The sequence below is a fragment of the Schistocerca piceifrons genome, chromosome 6 (genome assembly GCF_021461385.2).
Source record: "Schistocerca piceifrons isolate TAMUIC-IGC-003096 chromosome 6, iqSchPice1.1, whole genome shotgun sequence".
Taxonomy (NCBI): Eukaryota; Metazoa; Arthropoda; class Insecta; order Orthoptera; family Acrididae; genus Schistocerca; species Schistocerca piceifrons.
In genome coordinates, this window is record NC_060143.1 from 301,384,646 (window position 1) to 301,407,976 (window position 23,331).

A 23,331-nucleotide genomic window follows, 5' to 3' on the forward strand; every position below is an offset into this window, starting at 1 on the left:
CTCTCATTTTAGGAGTCAGCTGCCGTGGCACCCATCTTGCAGACACTTTATGAAACTGGAGCACATCATGCACAATGTGGTGTGCTGACTCGTGACAGTGTCACTCGGTGGTTTTTCCTTCACCATGGCTTCAACTGCAGCAATGTTCTGTGGAGTCACAACTCATTGTGTCTGACCTGGATGAGGAGCATCTTCCACTGAAGTCACACCATTTGCATACTTCCTAGTCCATTCATAGACTTGCTACTGTGACAAACATGCATCACCTTACTGAACCTTCATTCGTCGATGAATTTCAGTAGGTTTCACACCTTCACTAAGCAAAAACCGAATAATAGAACGCTGTTCTTCCCTGGTGCAAGTCGCAAGTGCGGTGACCATCTTTATACTGATACTGCGATGGTATGTGTGCATCTGCACTATGCTGCCACCTACAGGCCATTCTGCACGCTGTTTGTAGCACGCTTACCAACTTACAGGATAACGGTGCGAAATTTGGATTTGTTATTATAAATTTAAGGTTTTCATTTGACTCACCCTCATATTAAATCAAGTGATGCTAAAAGAAATAGATTAGGAAATACGACACTGAGAGTAGTGGATACAGTGTGTTATTTAGTTAGTAAAATAACTTACGATTGCCAAAGTAGAGAGGATATAAACTGTAGGATGTCAGTGGCCAGGAAAGTGTTTTTGAAGAAGAGAAATTTGTTAACATTAAATTCAACTGTTAGGCAGTGTTTCCTGAAGGCATTTTTCTGGAGTGTAGCCTTGTACAGAAGTGAAATGTGGGCAATAAACAGTTCAGACAAGAAGAGTATAGAAGCTTTTGAAATGTGGTCCTACAGAAGAATGCTGAAGATTGGATGGATAGATTGCCTAAACAATGAGGAGGTATTGAATATAACTCGCAAAAACAATTTTATGGCGTAACTTGATTAAAATAAAGGATCAGTTGATAGGAAATAGTTTGTGACATCAAGGAATTGTCAGTTTAGCACTGGAAGGCAGCGTGGGTGATAAAAATTGCAGAGGGAGACCAAGAGACGAGTACAGTGAGCATGACCAGATGGGTGTGGGGTGCAGTAGTTATTCACAGATGATTTGTCTTGAACTCCATAGAGTAGCATGGAAGCTGAAGGTAACAACAACAGCAACAGCAACAACAAGCAGAATATTGAGTATTGTGTAAAGTAGATTACTGCACATCTTACAGAAGCCTTTTTAAGGGTCTAGGAATGCTTAGCTCATTTTACAGAAGCCTTTTTAAGGGTCTAGGAATGCTTAGCTCATTTTCAAAAATGTTTGATCTGTAATCTCTCTCTCTCTCTCTCTCTCTCTCTCTCTCTCTCTCTCTCTCTCTCTCTCTCCCCCCTGCCCCCTCTCTCCCCTGCCCCCTCTCTCCCCTGCCCCCTCTCTCCCCTGCCCCCAATCCCTGTGTGTGTGTGTGTGTGTGTGTGTGTGTGTGTGTGTGTGTGTGTGTGTGTTTGACTTTTCTTCTTCTTCTTCTTTTAAGCAAAATGAGATCCAGGTGAACTGTGATGTACGCAAGACGTAAAAATAGTCAAATAACTTAGGGGAATGCAGTTGGGTGACATTTTCAAGGGTATAATGATGTCACCTGGGCATTCCCATGAGATATTTGAACAATGTATACATCTGCAGTCCATACTCTGCAAACCACTATGAAGTGCATGGCATAGGGTACATCCCATTGTACCAGTTATTGGGGTTTCCTCCCATTCCATTCACATACGGAGTGTGTGAAGGATTGTCTGAATGCCTCTGTGTGTGCTGTAATTGTTCTAATATTGTCATCACATCCTTATGTGAGCAATACATGGGGAGTTGTAATATATTCCTAGAGTCACCATTTAAAGCCAGTTCTTGAAACTTTGTCAGTAGAACTTCTTGGAATAGTTTACGCTTTTCTTCAGGACTCTGTCAGTTCAGTTTCTTAAGCATCACTGTAACACTCTCCCATGGGTTGAAAAAAACCTGTGACCATTCATGCTGCCCTTCTCTCTATATGTTCAATATTCCCTGTTAAGTGCTATTTGATATGGGTCCCACACACATGAACAATGTTCTAGAATGGGTCATGCAAGTGATTTGTCAGTAGCCACCTTTGTAAACTGATTCACTTCCTCAGTATTCCATCAATAAACTAAAGTCTATCACCTACTTTACCCACCCAGATATGTGTAAGAGTTGGCTGATTTCAACTGTGACTCATTGATATTATAGTCATAGTATTGCCGGGAGAAACTCAGGGTTCATAAAAATAATGTTCATATAGATTTTTGCCTTCTTGTCTAGGGTTTACAGTGGACCTATACACTGCTGTGCAAAGGTATTAAACAAGCTGCCATCTAAAATAAGGCAACAAACAGAGAATTTTATCCATTTCAAAGGAAGATAAAAAACATCCTTCGTGATTCACTCTTTGTACTATTTGAATATCTACATTGAAAGATTGAGTGGTTCTGTTTGCTACTTAACAAGCAGTAGTGTTCATTGTAAAACTGTATTACAAGTAGAAATGTACAGTAAACACTCATTATTTAAATTTGTAGATAATTATTTTCCTTGAACAGTGCCATTGTAATAACTGGCTATTAACCTCCTAATAGGAGATAAAAAGCAGTTGTTTAGTGTAACTGGTAGTAGCATCTTTCTTTCTAAATTACTTGATTAAATCAATCATAAGCATGAATAGCATTAAACAGTATAGTAATAGTTTATTCCCATTACAGTATACAGACTAAAGTGCTATGATTTGCCTGTCTTTTGTCAGTGTACATGTTGACACATTGCAGATCACTGAAAATTTTCCTGGATGTGATTTATGGAACACACTGTGTGAGTGAATGATGTAATGATATATATTATACAATAATTACTGATGTTCATGTTAACTAGAATTTAAACTAATAAATGAGTTTTGAAAATGTTTGTAATTCCTAAAGTTTTCTTCTCATATGAATATAGCCTAGAATGTCAACGAACATACGTACAAGCACAGTTGGACAAACTGAAGAAAACAAATGTTTTCAATGCCACATTCCATATATGGCATTCAGGGCATTTTGGTACAATAAATAATTTCCGGCTGGGGCGACTGCCAAGTGTCCCTGTTGACTGGAGTGAAATCAATGCTGCATGGGGACAAACTGCTCTTCTGCTAGCAGCTCTGGCACGCAAAATGAATCTCTCATTCAAGGAGTACAGGCTTGTACCTTATGGGAATCATTCTTATATTGAGGTATGTTTGTAACTCTTTAACTAATCAATAGGTACATGAAAATGTAGCATCTATATTTGGTAAAATTAGAATCCACTTGTTTTCAAATTAGCATATGTTTATGTCCAAATTAACATCTGTTTTTGACTATATTAGCCTTCCATCCCACCGGAAGTAATTGTTTCTGTTAAAGAGCAGCAGCATTTTCTCGCTAGTGAATGCGGAGCTTTTCTGATTTAAAATGTTTCTCAATATTATATTTATTTCCCAACACATTTCAACAGCTACAAGACCTGCAGAACAGTACTTTTGTTCAATAATGTATCAATGGCAAAGGTTGTTGAGCTCTGTGGCTGTGGATTAAAATACTTGAATAAAATAGCAGCCAGCCATTATTCACTTAACTTTATTTATGCCAAAACTCGTTATAGGTTTTCATCCATCTTCAGTTGGCATAATACATGTATATCTTCATTAAGACATGAACTGATGGTGGATGCTGCAGAGCATCTGTGAAGCTAAAAGTGTGTGTGCTCTTCATATAAATGCAAAAAAAGGAGCTAGAAGCTACAGCTGCAGGATTCAGAGTACAGTTGACAAAAACATAGTATGTATTACCCTTATTGAAGATGGCTGAAAACTCAAAACACATCATGACACAAATAAATCTGTATAAAATGTAGCTAGTTGCCATATTTCTTCAAGTAAGCATTTTCAAAACTAGCATAGTACCTTTGGAAATCTTTTACCCACCTTTCAATTGATGTGACACCAGAGAGCAAGTTCTAATGCACTGATAAGCCATTGCATTCATATTCATGATCTGTATAAGAGAATGTGAACCCTCCAAGTGATGGGAATAGTGCATCTTTGAGTAAATATAACCACGAAAATTCATGTGCTTGCAGTGGAAAACAAACCTGATGCTCTTGGAACACACACATGGAAATTACAAACCAATGTAAATGGTCTGTCATACAGCACAAAAAAGACAGGCATAAAAAAGAAACAGTGTATTGAATATGATTTCTTATTATTTGATGATGAATGCCAAACAATGTCATGATTCCAGATTGTGAACTTGATGTGCACCCAGGAATAAGAACACATCAGTTAAATAAACATTTCAGGAATGTTTTGCATGCAAACCAAACCTCAAAAACCTTAAAGAGCAGCAAAAGCTACAAATGTGTTTTTATAAACATCAGGACAAATTCAGTTTGAAGTTGCAGCAAAAGGGAGCTGCTCAACAAAACAATGAATATGATTTGATGAACAAGCAATATTTATCCATAAGTGACAAATACATAGAAAAAATAAACTACAGTATCCATGATCATTGAAATGAATTAGGAACAATATTTTTAGACTGAAACAGGTTTATTAGTGCGAACTGTATAGCACAGGATGGCTTTCATCTACATAGAATAGGTTCCATAAGTTTTAGCAAAATTGTTATTGACAGAGCAAACTTATATGGAGTTGAGGGTACTAACAGATCAGGGGGCTGACCTGATAAATAGAAACTCTGTAAAAAGAGAAACATTATTCAGGTAGAGATGTGTTCAAAAATAAGTAACTGTTAGTGATCATTCTTAATGTACTAGAACATAAATGGCTTGACTGCTACATATCTGTGGGATGTTGTTGTTGTTGTGGTCTTCAGTCCTGAGACTGGTTTGATGCAGCTATCCATGCTACTCTATCCTGTGCAAGCTTCTTCATCTCCCAGTACGTACTGCAGCCTACATCCCTCTGAATCTACGTAGTGTATTCATCTCTCGGTCTCCCTCTATGATTTTTACCCTCCACGCTGCCCTCCAATACTAAATTGGTGATCCCTTGATGCCTCAGACCATGTCCTACCAACCAATCCCTTCTTCTAATCAAGTTGTGCCACAAATTCCTCTTCTCCCTAAGCCTGTTCATTACCTCCTCATTAGTTATGTGATCTACCCATCTAATCTTCAGCATTCTTCTGTAGCACCACATTTCGAAAGCTTCTATTCTCTTCTTGTCCAATCTAGTTACCGTCCATGTTTCACTTCCATACATGGCTACACTCCATACATATACTTTCAGAAACGACTTCCTGACACTTAAATCTGTACTCGATGTTAACAAATTTCTCTTCTTCAGAAACGTTTTCCTTGCCATTGCCAGTCTAAGTTTTATGTCCTCTCTACTTCGACCATCATCAGTTATTTTGCTCCCCAAATAGCAAAACTCCTTTACTACTTTAAGTGTCTCATTTCCTAATCTAATTCCCTCAGCATCACCCGACTTAATTAGACTACATTCCATTATCCTCATTTTGCTTTTGTTGATGTTCATCTTATATCCTCCTTTCAAGACACTGTCCATTCCGTTCAACTGCTCTTCCAAGTCCTTTGCTGTCTCTGACAGAATTACAATGTCATCGGTGAACCTCAAAGCTTTTATTTTTTTCTCCGTGGATTTTAATACCTAATCCGAATTTTTCTTTTGTTTGCTTTACTGCTTGCTCAATATACAGATCGAACAACATTGGGGAGAGGCTACAACCCTGTCTCACTCCCTTCCCAACCACTGCTTCTCTTTCATGTCCCTTGACTCTTATAACTGCCATCTGGTTTCTGTACAAATTGTAAATAGCCTTTCGCTCCCTGTATTTTACCCCTGCCACCTTCAGAATTTGAAAGAGAGTATTCCAGTCAACATTGTCAAAAGCTTTCGCCAAGTCTACAAATGCTAGAAATGTAGGTTTGCCTTTTCTTAATCTAGCTTCTAAAATAAGTCGTAGGGTCGGTATTGCCTCATGTGTTCCCATATTTCTACGGAATCCAAACTGATCTTCCCCGAGGTCGGCTTCTACCAGTTTTCCCATTCGTCTGTAAAGAATTCGTGTTAGTATTTTGCAGCCGTGACTTATTAAATTGATAGTTCGGTAATTTTCGTATCTGTCAACACCTGCTTTCTTTGGGATTGGGATTATTATATTCTTCTTGAAGTCTGAGGGTGTTTCGCCTGTCTCATACATCTTGCTCACCAGATGGTAGAGTTTTGTCAGGACTGGCTCTCCCAAGGCTGTCAGTAGTTCTAATGGAATGTTGTCTACTCCCGGGGCCTTGTTTCGACTTAGGCCTTTCAGTGCTCTGTCAAACTCTTCACGCAATATCATATCTCCCATTTCATCTACATCCTCTTCTATTTCTATAACATTGCCCTCAAGCACATCGCCCTTGTATACACCCTCTATATACTCCTTCCACCTTTCTGCTTTCTCTTCTTTGCTTAGAACTGGGTTCCCATCTGAACTCTTGATATTCGTACAAGTCGTTCTCTTTTCTCCAAAGGTCTCTTTAATTTTCCTGTAGGCAGTATCTATCTTACCCCTAGTGAGTTAAGCCTCTAAATCCTTACATTTGTCCTCTAGCCATGCCTGCTTAGCCATTTTGCACTTCCTGTCGATCTCATTTTTGAGACGTTTGTATTCCTTTTTGCTTACTTCATTTACTGCATTTTTATATTTTCACCTTTTGTCAATTAAATTCAATATTTCTTCTGTCACCCAAGGACTTCTACTAGCCCTCGTCCTTTTTACCTACTTGATCTTCTGCTGCCTTCACTACGTCATCCCTCAAAGCTACCCATTCTTCTTCTACTGTATTTCTTTCCCCCATTCTTGTCAATTGTTCCCTTATGCTCTCCCTGAAACTCTGTACAACCTCTGGTTTAGTCAGTTTATCCAGATCCCATCTCCTTAAATTACCACCTTTTTGCAGTTTCTTCAGTTTTAATCTACAGTTCATAACCAATAGATTGTAGTTGGAGTCCACATCTGTCTCTGGAAATGTCTCACAATTTAAAACCTGGTTCCTAAATCTCTGTCTTACCATTATATAATCTATCTGAAACCTGTCAGTAACTCCAGGGTTCTTCCGTGTATACAACCTTCTTTTATGATTCTTGAACCAAGTGTTAGCTATGATTAAGTTATGTTCTGTGCAAAATTCTACCAAGCAGCTTCCTCTTTCATTTCTTAGCCCCAATCCATATTCACCTCTCCCTTTTCCTACTGACGAATTCCAGTCACCCATGACTATTAAATTTTTGTCTCCCTTCACTATCTGAATAATTTCTTTTATTTCATCATACATTTCTTCAATTTCTTTGTCATCTGCAGAGCTAGTCGGCATATAGACTTGTACTACTGTCGTAGTTGTGAGCTTCGTGTCTATCTTGGCCACAACAATGCGTTCGCTGTGCTGTTTGTAGTAGCTTACCCGCATTCCTATTGTTTTTATTCATTATTAAACCTACTCCTGCTTTACCCCTATTTGATTTTGTATTTATAACCGTGTATTCGCCTGACCAAAAGTCTTATTCCTCCTGCCACCAAACTTCACTAATTCCCACTATATCTAACTTTAACCTATCCATTTCCCTTTTTAAATTTTCTAACCTACCTGCCCGATTAAGGGATCTGACATTCCACGCTCCGATCCGTAGAACGCCAGTTTTCTTTCTTCTGATAACGACGTCCTCTTGAGTAGTCCTCGCCCGGAGATCCGAATGGGGGACTATTTTACCTTCGGAATATTTTACCCAAGAGGACGCCATCATCATTTATCCATACAGTAAAGCTGCATGCCTTAGGGAAAAATTACGGCCGTAGTTTCCCCTTGCTTTCAGCCGTTTGCAGTACCAGCACAGTACGGCCGTTTTGGTTAGTGTTGTTACAAGGCCAGATCAGTCAATCATCCAGACTGTTGCCCCTGCAACTACTGAAAAGGCTGCTGCCCCTCTTCAGGAACCATACATTTGTCTGGCCTCTCAACAGATACAACTCCGTTGTGGTTGCACCTACGGTACGGCTATCTGTATCGCTGAGGCACGCAAGCCTCCCCACCAACGTCAAGGTCTATGGTTCATGGGGGGAGGATCTGTGGGATAAAAGCACAAAAATGGATGAGGTGCACACTGTCCTTCAGAAGGAAGAAACATCAGTCATTTGCCTAAATGAACACTCCTTTATGGAAGAGTCTGTGTCAGTTTTAAATAAATTAGAAAACTATAGGGTAGATAAAAGCTTTTGTAAGAAAAACAGGACTCGTGGAGGCACCTGTACACTGGTTAACAACTCGTTTTTAATTTACTGAACAAAGAACTTGTATTTGAAAGTTGCGGTGTAGAGGTTGAACAACAGAATATTATTACTGTCTCCATGTATAGGTTAAAAAAATAAAAATAAAAAGTACTCGCCAAGTGGCGGCAGAAAACACACACACAAAAGTATTACAATTTGCAAGCTTTTGGAGCCAGTGGATCCTGTTTCTGACAGAAGGATTGAAGGAGAAGGAAGAGGGGTGAAGGAAAAGGAGTGGTAAGGTTTAGGAAAAGGGGTAGAGTTTGGAAAAGTTGTCCAGAACCCTGGGTCAGAGAAGACTTACTGGTCAGGATGAAAAGGAAAGACTGGTTGGTGGGGACTGCACTGGATGAGATTTGAAAATCAGGAAAATATCTAAAATAGAGATAAAAGATAAAATAATTCTAAATCCTGTTCTGATGTCAGAAAATTTTAATAAATTCTTCATAACTGTAGCAAACTCTGATGTTGAAAGGTAGTGTACATTTATTTGCCTCAAGTCAAAACAATACTAAGAGTCTAGTAAAATAAAACTGAATGATAATTTATATTTACAGGTAAGTCACATATGTAAAAACAAAGAAAAAGAATGAACCTTGTGGCACCCCTTGTGATAATTAAACAGCAAATGATGTAGAAAAAACTATGTTAAGCCTACAAAATAAAAAATGTGTGGGATGGGATTAAATTCCTACCAAAATCATCAAAGCAGCTTGAAATATAATAGCATGCCCACTGTCCAAAATAATGAATCGATTTGAAGAAGTCTGCTTTCCAGGCTTTCTCAAATGTGCAGAAGTGAAACCACCATTTAAAAGCGGCTCCAAAGAGGCATGAGAAATTACTGTCAAATTTCCATTCTTCTTGTGTTTTCAAAAATATTAGAAATTTTGCTACTGAATTGCAATGATCATTTCATTCACAAATTTAATTTTATGTCAAAAAGTCAGTTTGGATTCCAAAATGACTCTGAATTCATGAATAAAGCTTCACAAAAAGTTGTGGGAAACTTGTTACTTACCAAAAATGTCTGACTGTGTGGACCATTCCTTATTATATAAAATGAAAGATATGGAATTATGGGTAGTAGCTTGCAGTGGTGAAAGTCCTGTCTGACAGAGAGAAAGCAAAGGATTGCCATAACGTAAAGCAAAGTAAAGTACTCATTGAAGTGGAGAAGTGTTTCATAGGTGACACCCCAAGGTTCAATCATTTTTCTTTTTCGACATAAATGTAAATTATGATTCAATTTTATTTGCTGATGACACATTAGTACCAATAGAAAATAGACATGCAGAAGAAATATCTGAAAATCTCATAAACACTTTAAAAAACGTAAATGTTTTGCTCTACCTAAATGGTCTAAAACTAAATATTTCAAAAATCCAGCTGATGCAGTTGGAGACAACAATCTAAAATAAGTGAAATTTAGATTATGCATAGAAGTCAGGAACTAAATAAAGCGGAACATATTAAATAGTTAGCAATGCATTTGGACAGAGATCCATAATTGTCCTTACACACAGACTATAATTACACATAGGCATAATTAAACAGCTTGGCATTTGCTATTTCATTCTTACCCAAAGTAACTGGCCCCGACAAAACAAGAATACAATAATTACTTTGAGACAGTTGTGAGATACAGTGTCGTCTTATGGGGAAATTCTAGCAACATGACAAGAATATCAACTTTGCTGAAAAAAATTTTTGGAAACATGTTCAGTGCAGAACCAAGAAAATCTTGTCAGCCATACTGTTTTCTTGTTGTGCTCACATGAAATAATTTTCTTCACAAACAATAATCTTCAACTGTTTCTTCCGAATAACTTCTACCACAGGTATCAAACTAGGAACAAAGAAAGTTTTATGCTTCACCATACAGACTTGGTCTTTCCACACAGAACCCATAATGTTTGGAAATGAAAATATACAAAAAGCTAAAAACCCTAAATTTTGGGAATTTTGAAACTGAATCAATGAAAAGAAAATATGTAACAGTCTAACAATATTTTGAAAAGGAAAGTTGCCACTCACCATATAGTGGAGATGCTGAGTCACAGATAGGCACAACAATAAGACTGTCACAAATAAAGCTTTCAGCCACTAAGGCCTTCATCAACAATAGATGACACACACACACACACACACACACACACACACACACACACACACACACACACAAATGCAACTCTCACACACAACTCTCACACCTGAATTTGTGTTTTATCCTAAACAAGTAGTGACTTCATAATCAAAAAATTCTGCGACAGAGTAATATCTCTTCTATATTAGACTGCTACATATCAAACAATGGAAAATCCAGCATGGAATGTAACAATATTATGAAAAGTAACGTTGCCACTGGCCATAAAGTAGAGATGCTTTGTCACAGATAGGCACAACAAAAAGACCGGCACAGATAAAGCTTCTGGCCATTAGGGCCTCTATCAACAAAATATATATATATATATATATATATATATATATATATATATATATATATATATATATATATATATTCATTAATTTGAATCCAATATTGATATATATATATAAAAAACAAAGATGATGTGACTTACCAAATGAAAGTGCTGGCAGGTCGACAGACACACAAACATACACACAAAATTCAAGCTTTCGCAACAAACTGTTGCCTCATCAGGAAAGAGGGAATACACACAAAATTCAAGCTTTCGCAACAAACTGTTGCCTCATCAGGAAAGAGGGAAGGAGAGGGAAAGACGAAAGGATGTGGGTTTTAAGGGAGAGGGTAAGGAGTCATTCCAATCCCGGGAGCGGAAAGACTTACCTTAGGAGGAAAAAAGGACGCGCGCGCACACACATACACACACACACACACACACACACACACATATATCCATCCACACATATACAGACACAAGCAGACATATTTAAAGACAAAGAGTTTGGGCAGAGATGTCAGTCGAGGCAGAAGTGCAGAGGCAAAGATGTTGTTGAATGACAGGTGAGGTATGAGTGGCGGCAACTTGAAATTAGCGGAGATTGAGGCCTGGTGGATAATGGGAAGAGAAGATATATTGAAGAGCAAGATCCCATCTCCGGAGTTCGGATAGGTTGGTGTTAGTGGGAAGTATCCAGATAACCCGGCGGTGTAACACTGTGCCAAGATGTGCTGGCCGTGCACCAAGGCATGTTTAGCCACAGGGTGATCCTCATTACCAACAAACACTGTCTGCCTGTGTCCATTCATGCGAATGGACAGTTTGTTGCTGGTCATTCCCACATACAATGCGTCACAGTGTAGGCAGGTCAGTTGGTAGATCACGTGGGTGCTTTCACATGTGGCTCTGCCTTTGATCGTGTACACCTTCCGGGTTACAGGACTGGAGTAGGTGGTGGTGGGAGGGTGCATGGGACAGGTTTTACACCGGGGACGGTTACAAGGGTAGGAGCCAGAGGGTAGGGAAGGTGGTTTGGGGATTTCATAGGGATGAACTAAGAGGTTACGAAGGTTAGGTGGACGGCGGAAAGACACTCTTGGTGGAGTGGGGAGGATTTCATGAAGGATGGATCTCATTTCTGGGCAGGATTTTAGGAAGTCGTATCCCTGCTGGAGAGCCACATTCAGAATCTGATCCTGTCCCGGAAAGTATCCTGTCACAAGTGGGGCACTTATGTGGTTCTTCTGTGGGAGGTTCTGGGTTTGAGAGGATGAGGAAGTGGCTCTGGTTATTTGCTTCTGTACCAGGTCGGGAGGGTGGTTGCGGGATGCGAAAGCTGTTGTCAGGTTGTTGGTGTAATGCTTCAGGGATTCCGGACTGGAGCAGATTCGTTTGCCACGAAGACCTAGGCTGTAGGGAAGGGACCGTTTGATGTGGAATGGGTGGCAGCTGTCGTAATGGAGGTACTGTTGCTTGTTGGTGGGTTTGATGTGGACGGACGTGTGAAGCTGGCCATTGGACAGGTGGAGGTCAACATCAAGGAAAGTGGCATGGGATTTGGAGTAGGACCAGGTGAATCTGATGGAACCAAAGGAGTTGAGGTTGGAGAGGAAATTCTGGAGTTCTTCTTCACTGTGAGTCCAGATCATGAAGATGTCATCAATAAATCTGTACCAAACTTTGGGTTGGCAGGCCTGGGTAACCAAGAAGGCTTCCTCTAAGCGACCCATGAATAGGTTGGCGTACGAAGGGGCCATCCTGGTACCCATGGCTGTTCCCTTTAATTGTTGGTATGTCTGGCCTTCAAAAGTGAAGAAGTTGTGGGTCAGGATGAAGCTGGCTAAGGTAATGAGGAACGAGGTTTTAGGTAGGGTGGCAGGTGACCGGCGTGAAAGGAAGTGCTCCATCGCAGCGAGGCCCTGGACGTGCGGGATATTCGTGTATAAGGAAGTGGCATCAATGGTTACAAGGATGGTTTCTGGGGGTAACGGATTGGGTAAGGATTCCAGGCGTTCGAGAAAGTGGTTGGTGTCTTTGAGGAAGGATGGGAGACTGCACGTAATGGGTTGAAGGTGTTGATCTACGTAGGCAGAGATACGTTCTGTGGGGGCTTGGTAACCAGCTACAATGGGACGGCCAGGATGATTGGGTTTGTGAATTTTAGGAAGAAGGTAGAAGGTAGGGGTGCGGGGTGTGGGTGGGGTCAGGAGGTTGATGGAGTCAGGTGAAAGGTTTTGTAGGGGGCCTAAGGTTCTGAGGATTCCCTGAAGCTCCGCCTGGACATCAGGAATGGGATTGCCTTGGCAAACTTTGTATGTGGTGTTGTCTGAAAGCTGACGCAGTCCCTCAGCCAGCACTTTCATTTGGTAAGTCACATCATCTTTGTTTTTAGATATATATTTCCTACGTGGAATGTTTCCCTCTATTATAACCATATCATCTATATATATATATATATATATATATATATATATATATATATATATATACACACACACACACACACACACACACACACACACACACACACAAAGATGATGTGACTTACCAAACGAAAGCGCTGGTACGTCGATAGACACACAAACATACACACAAAATTAACTGTTGCCTCATCAGGAAAGAGGGAAGGAGAGGGAAAGACGAAAGGATGTGGGTTTTAAGGGAGAGGGTAAGGAGTCATTCCAATCCCGGGAGCGGAAAGACTTACCTTAGGGGGGGAAAAAGGACGGGTGCGCGCGCGCGCGCGCGCCCACACACACACACACACACACACACACACACACACACACATATATACAGACACAAGCAGACATATTCAAAGGCAAAGAGTTTACACACACACACACACACACACACACACACACATGTAAATGCAACTCTTCTATTGTTGATGGGGTCCTTAATGACCGAAAGCTTTATTTGTGACAATCTCCACTTTATGGTGAGTGGCAACCTAACTTTTCATAATATTGTTACATTCTAGTATGGATTTTCCATTGTTTGATATGTTGCATTCTGGTGTGGAAGAGAGATTACTCTGTTGAGGAATTTTTAGATTATGATGTCACTACTTGTGCAGGATAAAAACAAATTCAGGTTTTATAATACATGTATAATCTGTTATAGTTACAATCTGATGTGTCTCCTGTTCACTAAGTAAATGATTGAACTTCAGCATTATAAGACAATAAAATTCTAATTTTGGCTGAGCTGTACTGTTTATTTTGCAAACATGTAACTGAAAATTGATTTCTTTATTGATATTTATGTGCAAGAAATAAAGCAGTTTGAAACTATCAGTGTCAAATATTTCAACAGGATTCAATTTGTTACAACATATGATTTGTTATGTTATGTAATTCACTCTGTGAATGAGAATTTGCATTTATAGCAAATGAGAAGTGTTCGGGTCTCCACTACTCAAATATCAGTGTTGGAGTAATTGCAGTTCTTTGATTTCTGTTCAAAATTACGTTTTTCAGAGAATTGCAATAGTGCTTTCATAACATGTACATTGAGTGTTCCTGTCTATGGGTGGTTGCTGGCACAATTGTGGATGGTTGCTGCTTGATTGAAATATACAGATGTACAATTTACATTTGTAAAAAATTAAAAATAATAAACCACTTTGCTATCTAATCTATTCACAATTAAATAGTTTTCTTTTAGGATGATTTGTATATATAATGTGTATGTGTGTGACAGAATGCATAGTTAAAATAGATTGACTTTTTATTAAAAGTTCTGCATTTTGAGATCATTTTTATGATCTTCTGGTGAAATTCTTAGGCTGTATCTGTGCTATCTCCATAAATGTGATGTCATGGAGGGGTCTTCTTCCCAACGGCATTGATTGTTGGCTACCTTTATTAGCTTTCTTTATGAGGCTGTTCCAGAATATAAACGCCAAGGCTGCATAATATAGAACAAATTATGTTTTTCTAATATGTGTTTGGCAATTGTTGATTTCTCTCGAAGGCCAATATATTTGCCATGTACCATTGCTGCAGAAGAGCATCTCACCACCATCCTTATTAATGTGATACTGTTGAAGATGATAGACCTGCAGTTAAAAATATTTGTGTGTTCTCGTAACCTCTCTAGTGTCCTTAAATCATTCTCACAGTGTTCCAACTGTGTTCGTCCATCTTTGTCAGTCATGACTGTCACAATAAAGGATCTCAAATGTAAATTAGCTAATCAAGTTCTGATCTGTAAGGTACTGGAATAAGTGGGTCAGTGTTCTCTGTCTCATACAAAAAGCTGTACAGACCTTCAGTCCAGGACTGAAGTAGACACATTTTCACACAACATAGACCAATCATTTTATTTGTGATGTACAAACAGTACAGGTTGTAATCAGTTCAGTGGATGCAATTCACAATCATCATCTTGAATGGTCTTAACATATCTAAGACTCACATGATGCAGTTAAAAACCAAACAGTCAAAATGTGGGCGGATTAAGATTATATACAACTACTAAGATATAGAAAAAGTTGACTCAGTCAAATTCTTAGGTTTAAATGTAGATACAAATTTGAGCTGGCAGGCACACATTGAATACCTGGCAAAGAAACTGAGCAGCTTTGCATTTACAATGCAAATATTATCAACTGCAACTAACATGGGCACACGAAAAGTAGCGTATACAAGGTACTTCGAATCCACTATTAGGTATGGTATTGTTTTTTGGGGTAACTCAGCAAACAGTGTGGATACTAAAAATGCAGAAAAAAATCATTTGAAATATGTGCACTGCAAATCACAAAGAACCATGTTGACCATTATTTAGAAAACCTAAAACATTAACCCTGCCATTCTTATACATAATCGAGATTATTATATTTATGTACACCAGACATGAATTATTTGAGGGGAAACAATTTTGTCCATTCACATGATACTAGAAGCAAAGAAAATTTTATGCTCTGCACCCACCGCCTCACACTGTATGCCCAGGGACCTCAGTTCATGGGAATAAAAATTTGTAATAAATTGAAAGGGAACAAGTTGGTGCAGATGAATTTCGGTTCACTTAAAAGAAAGCTATATGAGGTACTGACACTGTAGTGTTATCACTCAGTGGATGAATTCATGTAGGACAAACGGGAAGTTTGAACTGGATACAATGTGTTACACAATCCAAGAAATATCCTTAATAGAGTTGTTATTTATTGTAGTGCTGAAACTTCCTGGCAGATTAAAACTGTGTGCCGGGCTGAGACTCGAACTCGGGACCATTGCCTTTTGCAGCAAGAAGTAAAGCTGTGAGGATGGGGTGTGAGTCGTGCTTGAGTAGCTCAGTTGGTAGAGCACTTGCCCGCGAAAGGCAATGGTCCCGAGTTCGAGTCTCGGCCCGGCACACAGTTTTAATCTGCCAGGAAGTTTCATATCGGCGCACACTCCGCTGCAGAGTGAAAATCTCATATTGTAGTGCTATTATTTATTAATGTAAGAATCGTTGTAACTGTATTATGAATTTTTAATGTGTCTCCTGTACGCAAACTAAATGGATTGCAAATGTACATCTTGAGATGGATAAAACACAGTTCAACAATTCTTTTTTAAGCTGATAAAAAAAGTTATGTGTATCTCAAATTCGATTGACTATGTTTTGTGCAGTGGTATGAATTGACATGTGTGTATAATAGTTTTAATAATTTCAGGTATTGAAGGACAATAGAGAACTGCCCCTGTATGGCTCTGGTGGTTTCCGTTTCTTATGGGACACAAAATTTGACTCTGCAATGGTTGCGTTCCTTGACTGTCTACAACAGTTCAAGGAACAAGTAGAGAAGGGAGATTCAGGTTTCTGCTTACCTTATCGTATGGAGAAGGGAAGAATAGAAGATTCTGCCACTGGAAATTCCTACAATATAAAGTAAGTAGGAAACTCGCTATAATTATTTAAAGTCCACTTATAATGAGAAAGCAGAGTTAGTCCCGAATACATTAGAGAGTCAAAGAAACTGGTTCCCCTGTTCTATATTGTGTAGGGCACAAGCATGCAGAAGTACCACTGCATGACGTAGCATGGACTCGACTAATGTCTCAAGTTGTGCTGGAGGGAACTGACACCATGAATCCTGTAGGGCTATCCATAAATCTGTAAGAGTACAAGGGGGTGAAGATATCTGAACAGCATGTTGCAAGGCATCCCAGATATGCTCAATAATATTCATGTCTGGTGAGTTTGGTGGGCAGCAGAAGTGTTTAAACTTAGAAGAGTGTTCCTGGAGCCACTCTATAGCAATTCAGGATGTGTGGGGTGACACATTGTCCTTCTGTAATTGCCCAAGTCCATCGGAATGCCCAATGGACATGAATGGATGCAGGTGATGTGACAAGATGCTTATATACGTGTCACCTGTTAGAGCCGTATTGAGATGTATCAGGGGTTCCATATCACTCCAACGACACATACCCCACACCATTACATAGCCTCTACCAGCTTGGACAGTCCACTCCTGACATGCAGGGTCCATGGATTAAAGAGGTTGCCTCCATACCCGTGCACGTCCATCTGCTCGATACAATTCGAAATAAGACTTGTTCGACCAGGCAACATATTTCCAGTCATCAACACTTCAATGTCGCTGTTGACAGGGCCAGGCAAGGCTTATAGCTTTGTGTTGTGCAGCCATCAAGGGTACACGAGTGAGCCTTCAGCTCCGAAAGCCCATATGGATAATGTTTCGTTGAATGGTTAGCATGCTGACACTTGTTGGTGAACCAGCATTGAAATCTGCAGCAATCTGCAAAAGGGTTGCACTTCTGTCTCGTTGAATGGTTATTTTCAGTTGTTGTTGGTGTTGTTCTTGCAGGATCTTTTTACGGCTGCAGTGATGTCGGAGAGTTGATGTTTTACCAGATTCCTATTTTTCACAGTACACTAGTGAAATGGCCGTACATTAAAATCCTCACTTCATCGTTACCTTGGAGATCGCTCGAGCACCGACTATAACGTCATGTTCACACTCACTTAAATCTTGATAACCAGCCAGTGTAGCAGCAGTAATCGATCTAACAGCTGCACCACACTTGTTGTCTTATATAGGCGCTGCTGACCACAACGCCATGTTCTGCCTGTTTACATTTTTCCGTATTTGAATAAGCATGCCTCTATCAGTTTCTTTGGCACTTAAGTGTGTGTGTGTGTGTGTGTTGTTTTTTTTTTTTTGGGGTGGGTGGGGGGGTGTAACGGTGTCTCTAAATAATGACAATATTGTGAAAAGGATAGATTGTTGCTCACCGCATAGAGGAGTTGATGAGTCGCAGACAGGCACTACAAAACATTACAATTAAGCTTTTAACCAAAAGGCCTTGTTCTGCACACGCGCGCGCGCGCGCACACACACACACACACACACACACACACACACACACACACACACACAAAAGGAGAACTCTCACCCACATGGCCTGTCCCTGGCTACTGAAGCCAGACTGCAAACTGCATCTGTCCCTGATAAATGGGAGAGCAGTGTGGTATGGGTTGTGGGGATAAGGAAAAAGGCTGGGGCAGTGAGGGGAGGGATAGCAGAATAGGGGTGGGGGAAGCTGCTTATAGAAGCATGCAGGAACATGTTGGAGACAGTGTAGGGCTGCTAAGTGCAGTTGGGAGGTTTGAGGAGGAGGAGGGAAGAGAAGTGAAAAAGGAGAACAACAGATCAGGGTAAAATGTCTTGGGGAATAGAAGACTGTATAGTGCTGGTGTGGGAGCAGGGAAGAGGGTAAATAGGTAAAGGACAGGAACTAGCAAAGATAAAAGCCAGGGCTTTACGGAAACATAGGGAGAGTTTCCACCTGTGCATAGGAAGAGTTCCCACACAGGCAGTTCGGAAAGGCTGTAGGAGGTATACAGATGGTGCAGACTGTGTAGCAGTCACTGAAGTGAAGCACGTTGTATTGTGCAGCATATTCACCAACTGACTCGGCCACAGTTTTTCAGTAGCCATTCATGCAGACAGACAGCTTTCACAGGTAACCATCCCTTTGATGGGATAGGAGATACCTGTGACATACAGAAGTAGGTGGTGGTGGGAGGATGTATGGGCCAGGTCTTTGTATCTAGGTCTATTTAAGGGACAAGAGCCATGAGGTAATGGGTTGGGAGCAGGGATGGAGTGGGATGGGCAGTGATCTAGCATAGGTTTGGTGGATGGTGGAACACTGTTTTGTGAAGGTTAGGGAGGATAGTTGATAGGATATTTATCATTTCAGGGCACAAGAGTCAGTCAAAACTCTGGCATAGAAACTGATTCTCCAAAACTCACCATTACTATACAAAATCCAGGACCAAAACAGACTTGAAACACAGTCATGAACCTTCTCTCCCAAAAGCCCTAGTCCCAAAGAAGTATCAGTCCTTTCCAAAGGCTTTACCTTCCATTGCACTCCCAAATCTAATTATGCTGGACTTGTTAAAGACTTTCTCTCCTTTTCCTGGCCAGTACACTGGAAACACTTTCTCGTGGTTAACCCTACCAATCATACTTGACCCAAAACCAATACTGAACCATGCCAGCCTCAGTCTATTCATCCATCCAACTGCGATCCACTTCTACTGTCCCCAAATCGTCCCTCTGTTGAGATTACAGAATTTTGTAACCTCAAACTTTGCCTCATCATAATTCTCCAGATCCCTCAACATTGAAATTAACCTTACATCCACAGAAGGAATCACAATCCGCCACCTAAAAACTAATCCTGACCTTATAATCCTACCTGTTGACAAAAGCTCCATCACTGTTGCCTTGAACCACGGGGATTGCCTGACATATTCTTCCACCAACAAACCTTGCCACAGTTTGTTTTACTTTCCCTTGGATAAAAGTAGTGATTATGATGTAATTCTTGATGCTATATGAGCCCCTATGTTCCATAACAGTATTGACGTTCACATGTATGAGGGCTGCTCATAAAGTAACCTCTAACTGGCTGTTAACAGACAAAATAATAGATTTTACGCACAATCTGTACTTACATGTTCACATTAATTCTCCACATAGTTGCCACCCAGTTCAAAATTATAACATGACACCAGTGTCTTTATCCCTTCATCATAGAATGGTGCTGCCAGTTGTTGAAAACATCCTTGAGCTCATCAATAGTCATGAAATTGAGTAGTCAGCCAGGCCTTCATCTTGGGAAAGAGATAAAAGTTGCAAGGTGCCAAGTCCAGATTATTGGCAGGTCTTTGAAAAATTTGCCAGCCAAAATGTCTAAATTTTTCATTCATTTGATTCACAGTATAGGTCGTACATTGTCATGAAGGAGAAATATTCATTTGGTAATCATCCCACACCATTTGTTTTGGGTTCACCTTAGTAGGTTTGCAATTCTGATAAAAATGTATGTTGTTACAGCATTCTCATGCATTACTACCATTCTCTCTAACATATTTTTGTAATATCATATCAGTTTTAAAATCATTTTAACTTCATCTACTGTTCTTTGATATGATTAATTTTGTATTTAATATTTCAGGATTCAGTTCAACTCTGAAGAGCAGTGGACAAAGTCTCTTAAGTTCCTCTTGACCAATCTGAAGTGGGGCCTTGCGTGGGTTAGCTCACAGTTTACAAAAGATGAAGCAGAAGCCTCCCAACGTTAATCATTGTATTGCGGCGTGCAGTGTGAGCTAGTCATGATGTGTGTGTGTCCGCATGTAAATGCTGAAGCCTTTTGGCTTTTTTTAACTTACCCATACACCATATAGGAAGTGACTGAAATGGATCTTTGGACCCATCTCCTTGTATAAATTCAATGGGCACCTGTGTTGTTACAACTTGGCTTATGTCTTTCATAATGAATGTATCTTTTTCTCGAAGTGTATAATATGTATTCATAAAGCAGAGATGTCACAAGGATGCCATGATTTTTAACAGAAAATGTCATTGTAGTGTGTTAAAATTTATTTCAGTGTGTTATTTTTGCGATGAGTGTATTTTGACACATTTTGTACTCCTCCCTTTTTAAGTATAAGAATGAAGTGAAAAATATTGTTTGATCTCAGTCATTTTGCTTTTTTGTTGAGTGACTAACGTGTATAATATAATATTGGTTCTTCATTCATGTTTAGGCTAAGAATAAGGTAAACAGAATAGAACTGGAAATGGTGGAATGCTGTGTGAGAATAGCTAGTTATTTATGTTTTGTTCCTGTGATGATAATATGCAGATATACTGTTATAGGAAGTGTGTGCATCTGTTGCAGAAAGCTATAAAGAAAATGGGACCAAGAAGTTCAAAGATCCATCAGTGAGTGAAATACAGCTTTCACCAAGTATAGAAATTCGATGTAACGGTAGTTTGTGGATCGCTTGAAGGAAGATGTTATCACACTCATTGAAAATAACATACGAAACTGCTCATGAAACACAACCTGGATTAGATGACCCACTTTCTCATCCTCCCCCTCCACACGCACACTTTTCCCCAACCGTGCCCTTCTATGCAAATAAAAAGTATGCACACTCAGTGTTGACTATAAGCTAAAGCTCTATCTTTTCTTTTGGCAAACATTTTTTCCATATATGTAAATTGTGAAATTGTGTCAAGACAGTCCAGGAATTGTTTTAGTCAAATGTTTCATAGATAGTTATGTTTATATGATCATCATTACAGTAAGGTTAAAGAAATCACTCATCGTATAGTCGAGGTATTGAGGAGTATATAGGATAAAAAATATAAATAAAAATAACACGCACACACAGGAGAGGGATGGAGGAGGGGGAGGGGGGGGGGAGAGAGAGAGAGAGAGAGAGAGAGAGAGAGAGAGAGAGAGAGAGACTGTGTGTATTTATAACACAGTGCCTCAGTTGCATGGTGACTGATTACCTTCACTCTTCCATTGTCTCTATTCCAGTTAGGGCTTTTCAGTGCCTAATTTTTACTGCTCTCGTCCAGTATACTCCTTCACTAATTGATTACTTTCCTTGTTCAATATACTAAATCTTGAGATTCATTTCAGAGTCTTTAACTTACAATTGTTTCTATTCCACATTCCCCCTATCCTTCTGGAGCACTTGTTCTGGTTACTGTCTATTCCTTCATTTTTATCTAATTTGTGGTACACGTTGGAAAGTTCACATTAAAATAATTTAATTTCAGGTAAAACTGGTCATCAACTTTCAGGGCAGTTGGGAGTGATAGATATGACACTGACTGGAAATGAAGGATATTATGTTGTACAATTGGTCAGCTGCTTCTGTCAGAAACAACTGCTGATTCAGAATATACTCTTTTGTGTACAGTCTTCATCTCATATATACATAATAATTGCACTGAAACACAAATAACTTAAACAAGACAGTCAGTGGATATTTAACCACAATCTTCTCTTCTTCCCACATCATCCCTTTTTTTTTTTTTTTTTTTTTTTTTTTTTTTTTTTTTTTTTTTTTTTTTTTTTTTTTGTATCTTTCCCAAATTCAACGTACCAATCCTTTTCTAGCAATAGGATAATCTGCTGTACTGAAACTATTTTATAAACTTGAAATATTCCAATTCCAAATAACATTTCCTCAAGTATTGTTAGTGTATGTGAAGGTAGCTATTAACAATGGCACAATGAGTCATAGTTCTGGTAACTATGACTGTGGCATCCCAGGTATTTGCGTTGGTGGTTGCTTCCAGACACAATTCTCTGAAATCCTATATGATGGGATCTAGGTATCTGTATTTTTTGTGTCTTACCCCCACCCCCCCACACTTTCCCTCTCCGTTTTAAATTGAAATAAGTACAGTTCTGTTACGGACGTATGACAAATTTCCTGTTCATGGAACTAGTTGGAAATCACATTCTGAGCTTGTCTAGAGATTGGGGTAAAAATGTAAGTCCATTTATCCTGATAGATACTTCCTAACAATGTCCTGAAAAAATTATTCATTTAGAGCATAATTAATGGTATCATGTTACACTGTCATAATTATTTAATGATTATTCTGTTCAAGAGGTAGTTGCATTCTGTTCTGTGTGCTCATTTGCTTTTATTTATTGAAATGCTTATATTCAATTGAGTTCATTGTTGTAGTCCTGCTATATGTAATTGATTTGTTCAGCCTTATACAAAATTTTGTGTCTACTATTATTCAGATATGCTGTAATAAGTAAAAAGTGAACAACTTTAAAGAGCTAAGAACTTAGCATAATGGCACTAGTGTGTGTGTGTGTGTGTGTGTGTGTGTGTGAGAGAGAGAGAGAGAGAGAGAGAGAGAGAGAGAGACTGAGTAAAGATGATAGAGGAAACATTGAATTAATATTTAAAGAATGCAGTGGTGAGTGTTTTATGAGCAGAATTGAAAATGTATCACAAGATGGACAAGTTCTCCATGCCAATATTGCCTACACCCTTGTGAAAAAATTTTTGCCACCTTATTTTAGAAATTTAATGGGATTCAGCTTAGATCTTACTGTATTCCTTTGGCATAAATATAGTTTATAGTGTAGACAGGCAGCATACAGCCTTTTCTTTGCTGTTTCCACCAGCAGCTAGCATTAAGGATTTTGTGCATAGTTGAATGTGAG

The 23,331-nt window shown here is 39.3% G+C and overlaps 1 protein-coding gene across 1 annotated transcript in view; it reads left to right on the forward strand.

The window, feature by feature from the left end:
* The window catches only part of LOC124802749 (beclin-1-like protein), a 48,341-nt gene extending 27,669 nt beyond the window's left edge, over window positions 1-20,672 (forward strand). Inside the window, exons 6-8 of the mRNA XM_047263733.1 lie at window positions 2,992-3,265; window positions 16,467-16,681; window positions 20,290-20,672. Coding sequence (XP_047119689.1) covers window positions 2,992-3,265; window positions 16,467-16,681; window positions 20,290-20,416 — 616 coding nt within the window. The 3' untranslated portion in view covers window positions 20,417-20,672. The remainder of the gene's footprint in view (window positions 1-2,991; window positions 3,266-16,466; window positions 16,682-20,289) is intronic.
* The last annotated feature ends 2,659 nt before the right edge of the window (window positions 20,673-23,331 follow it).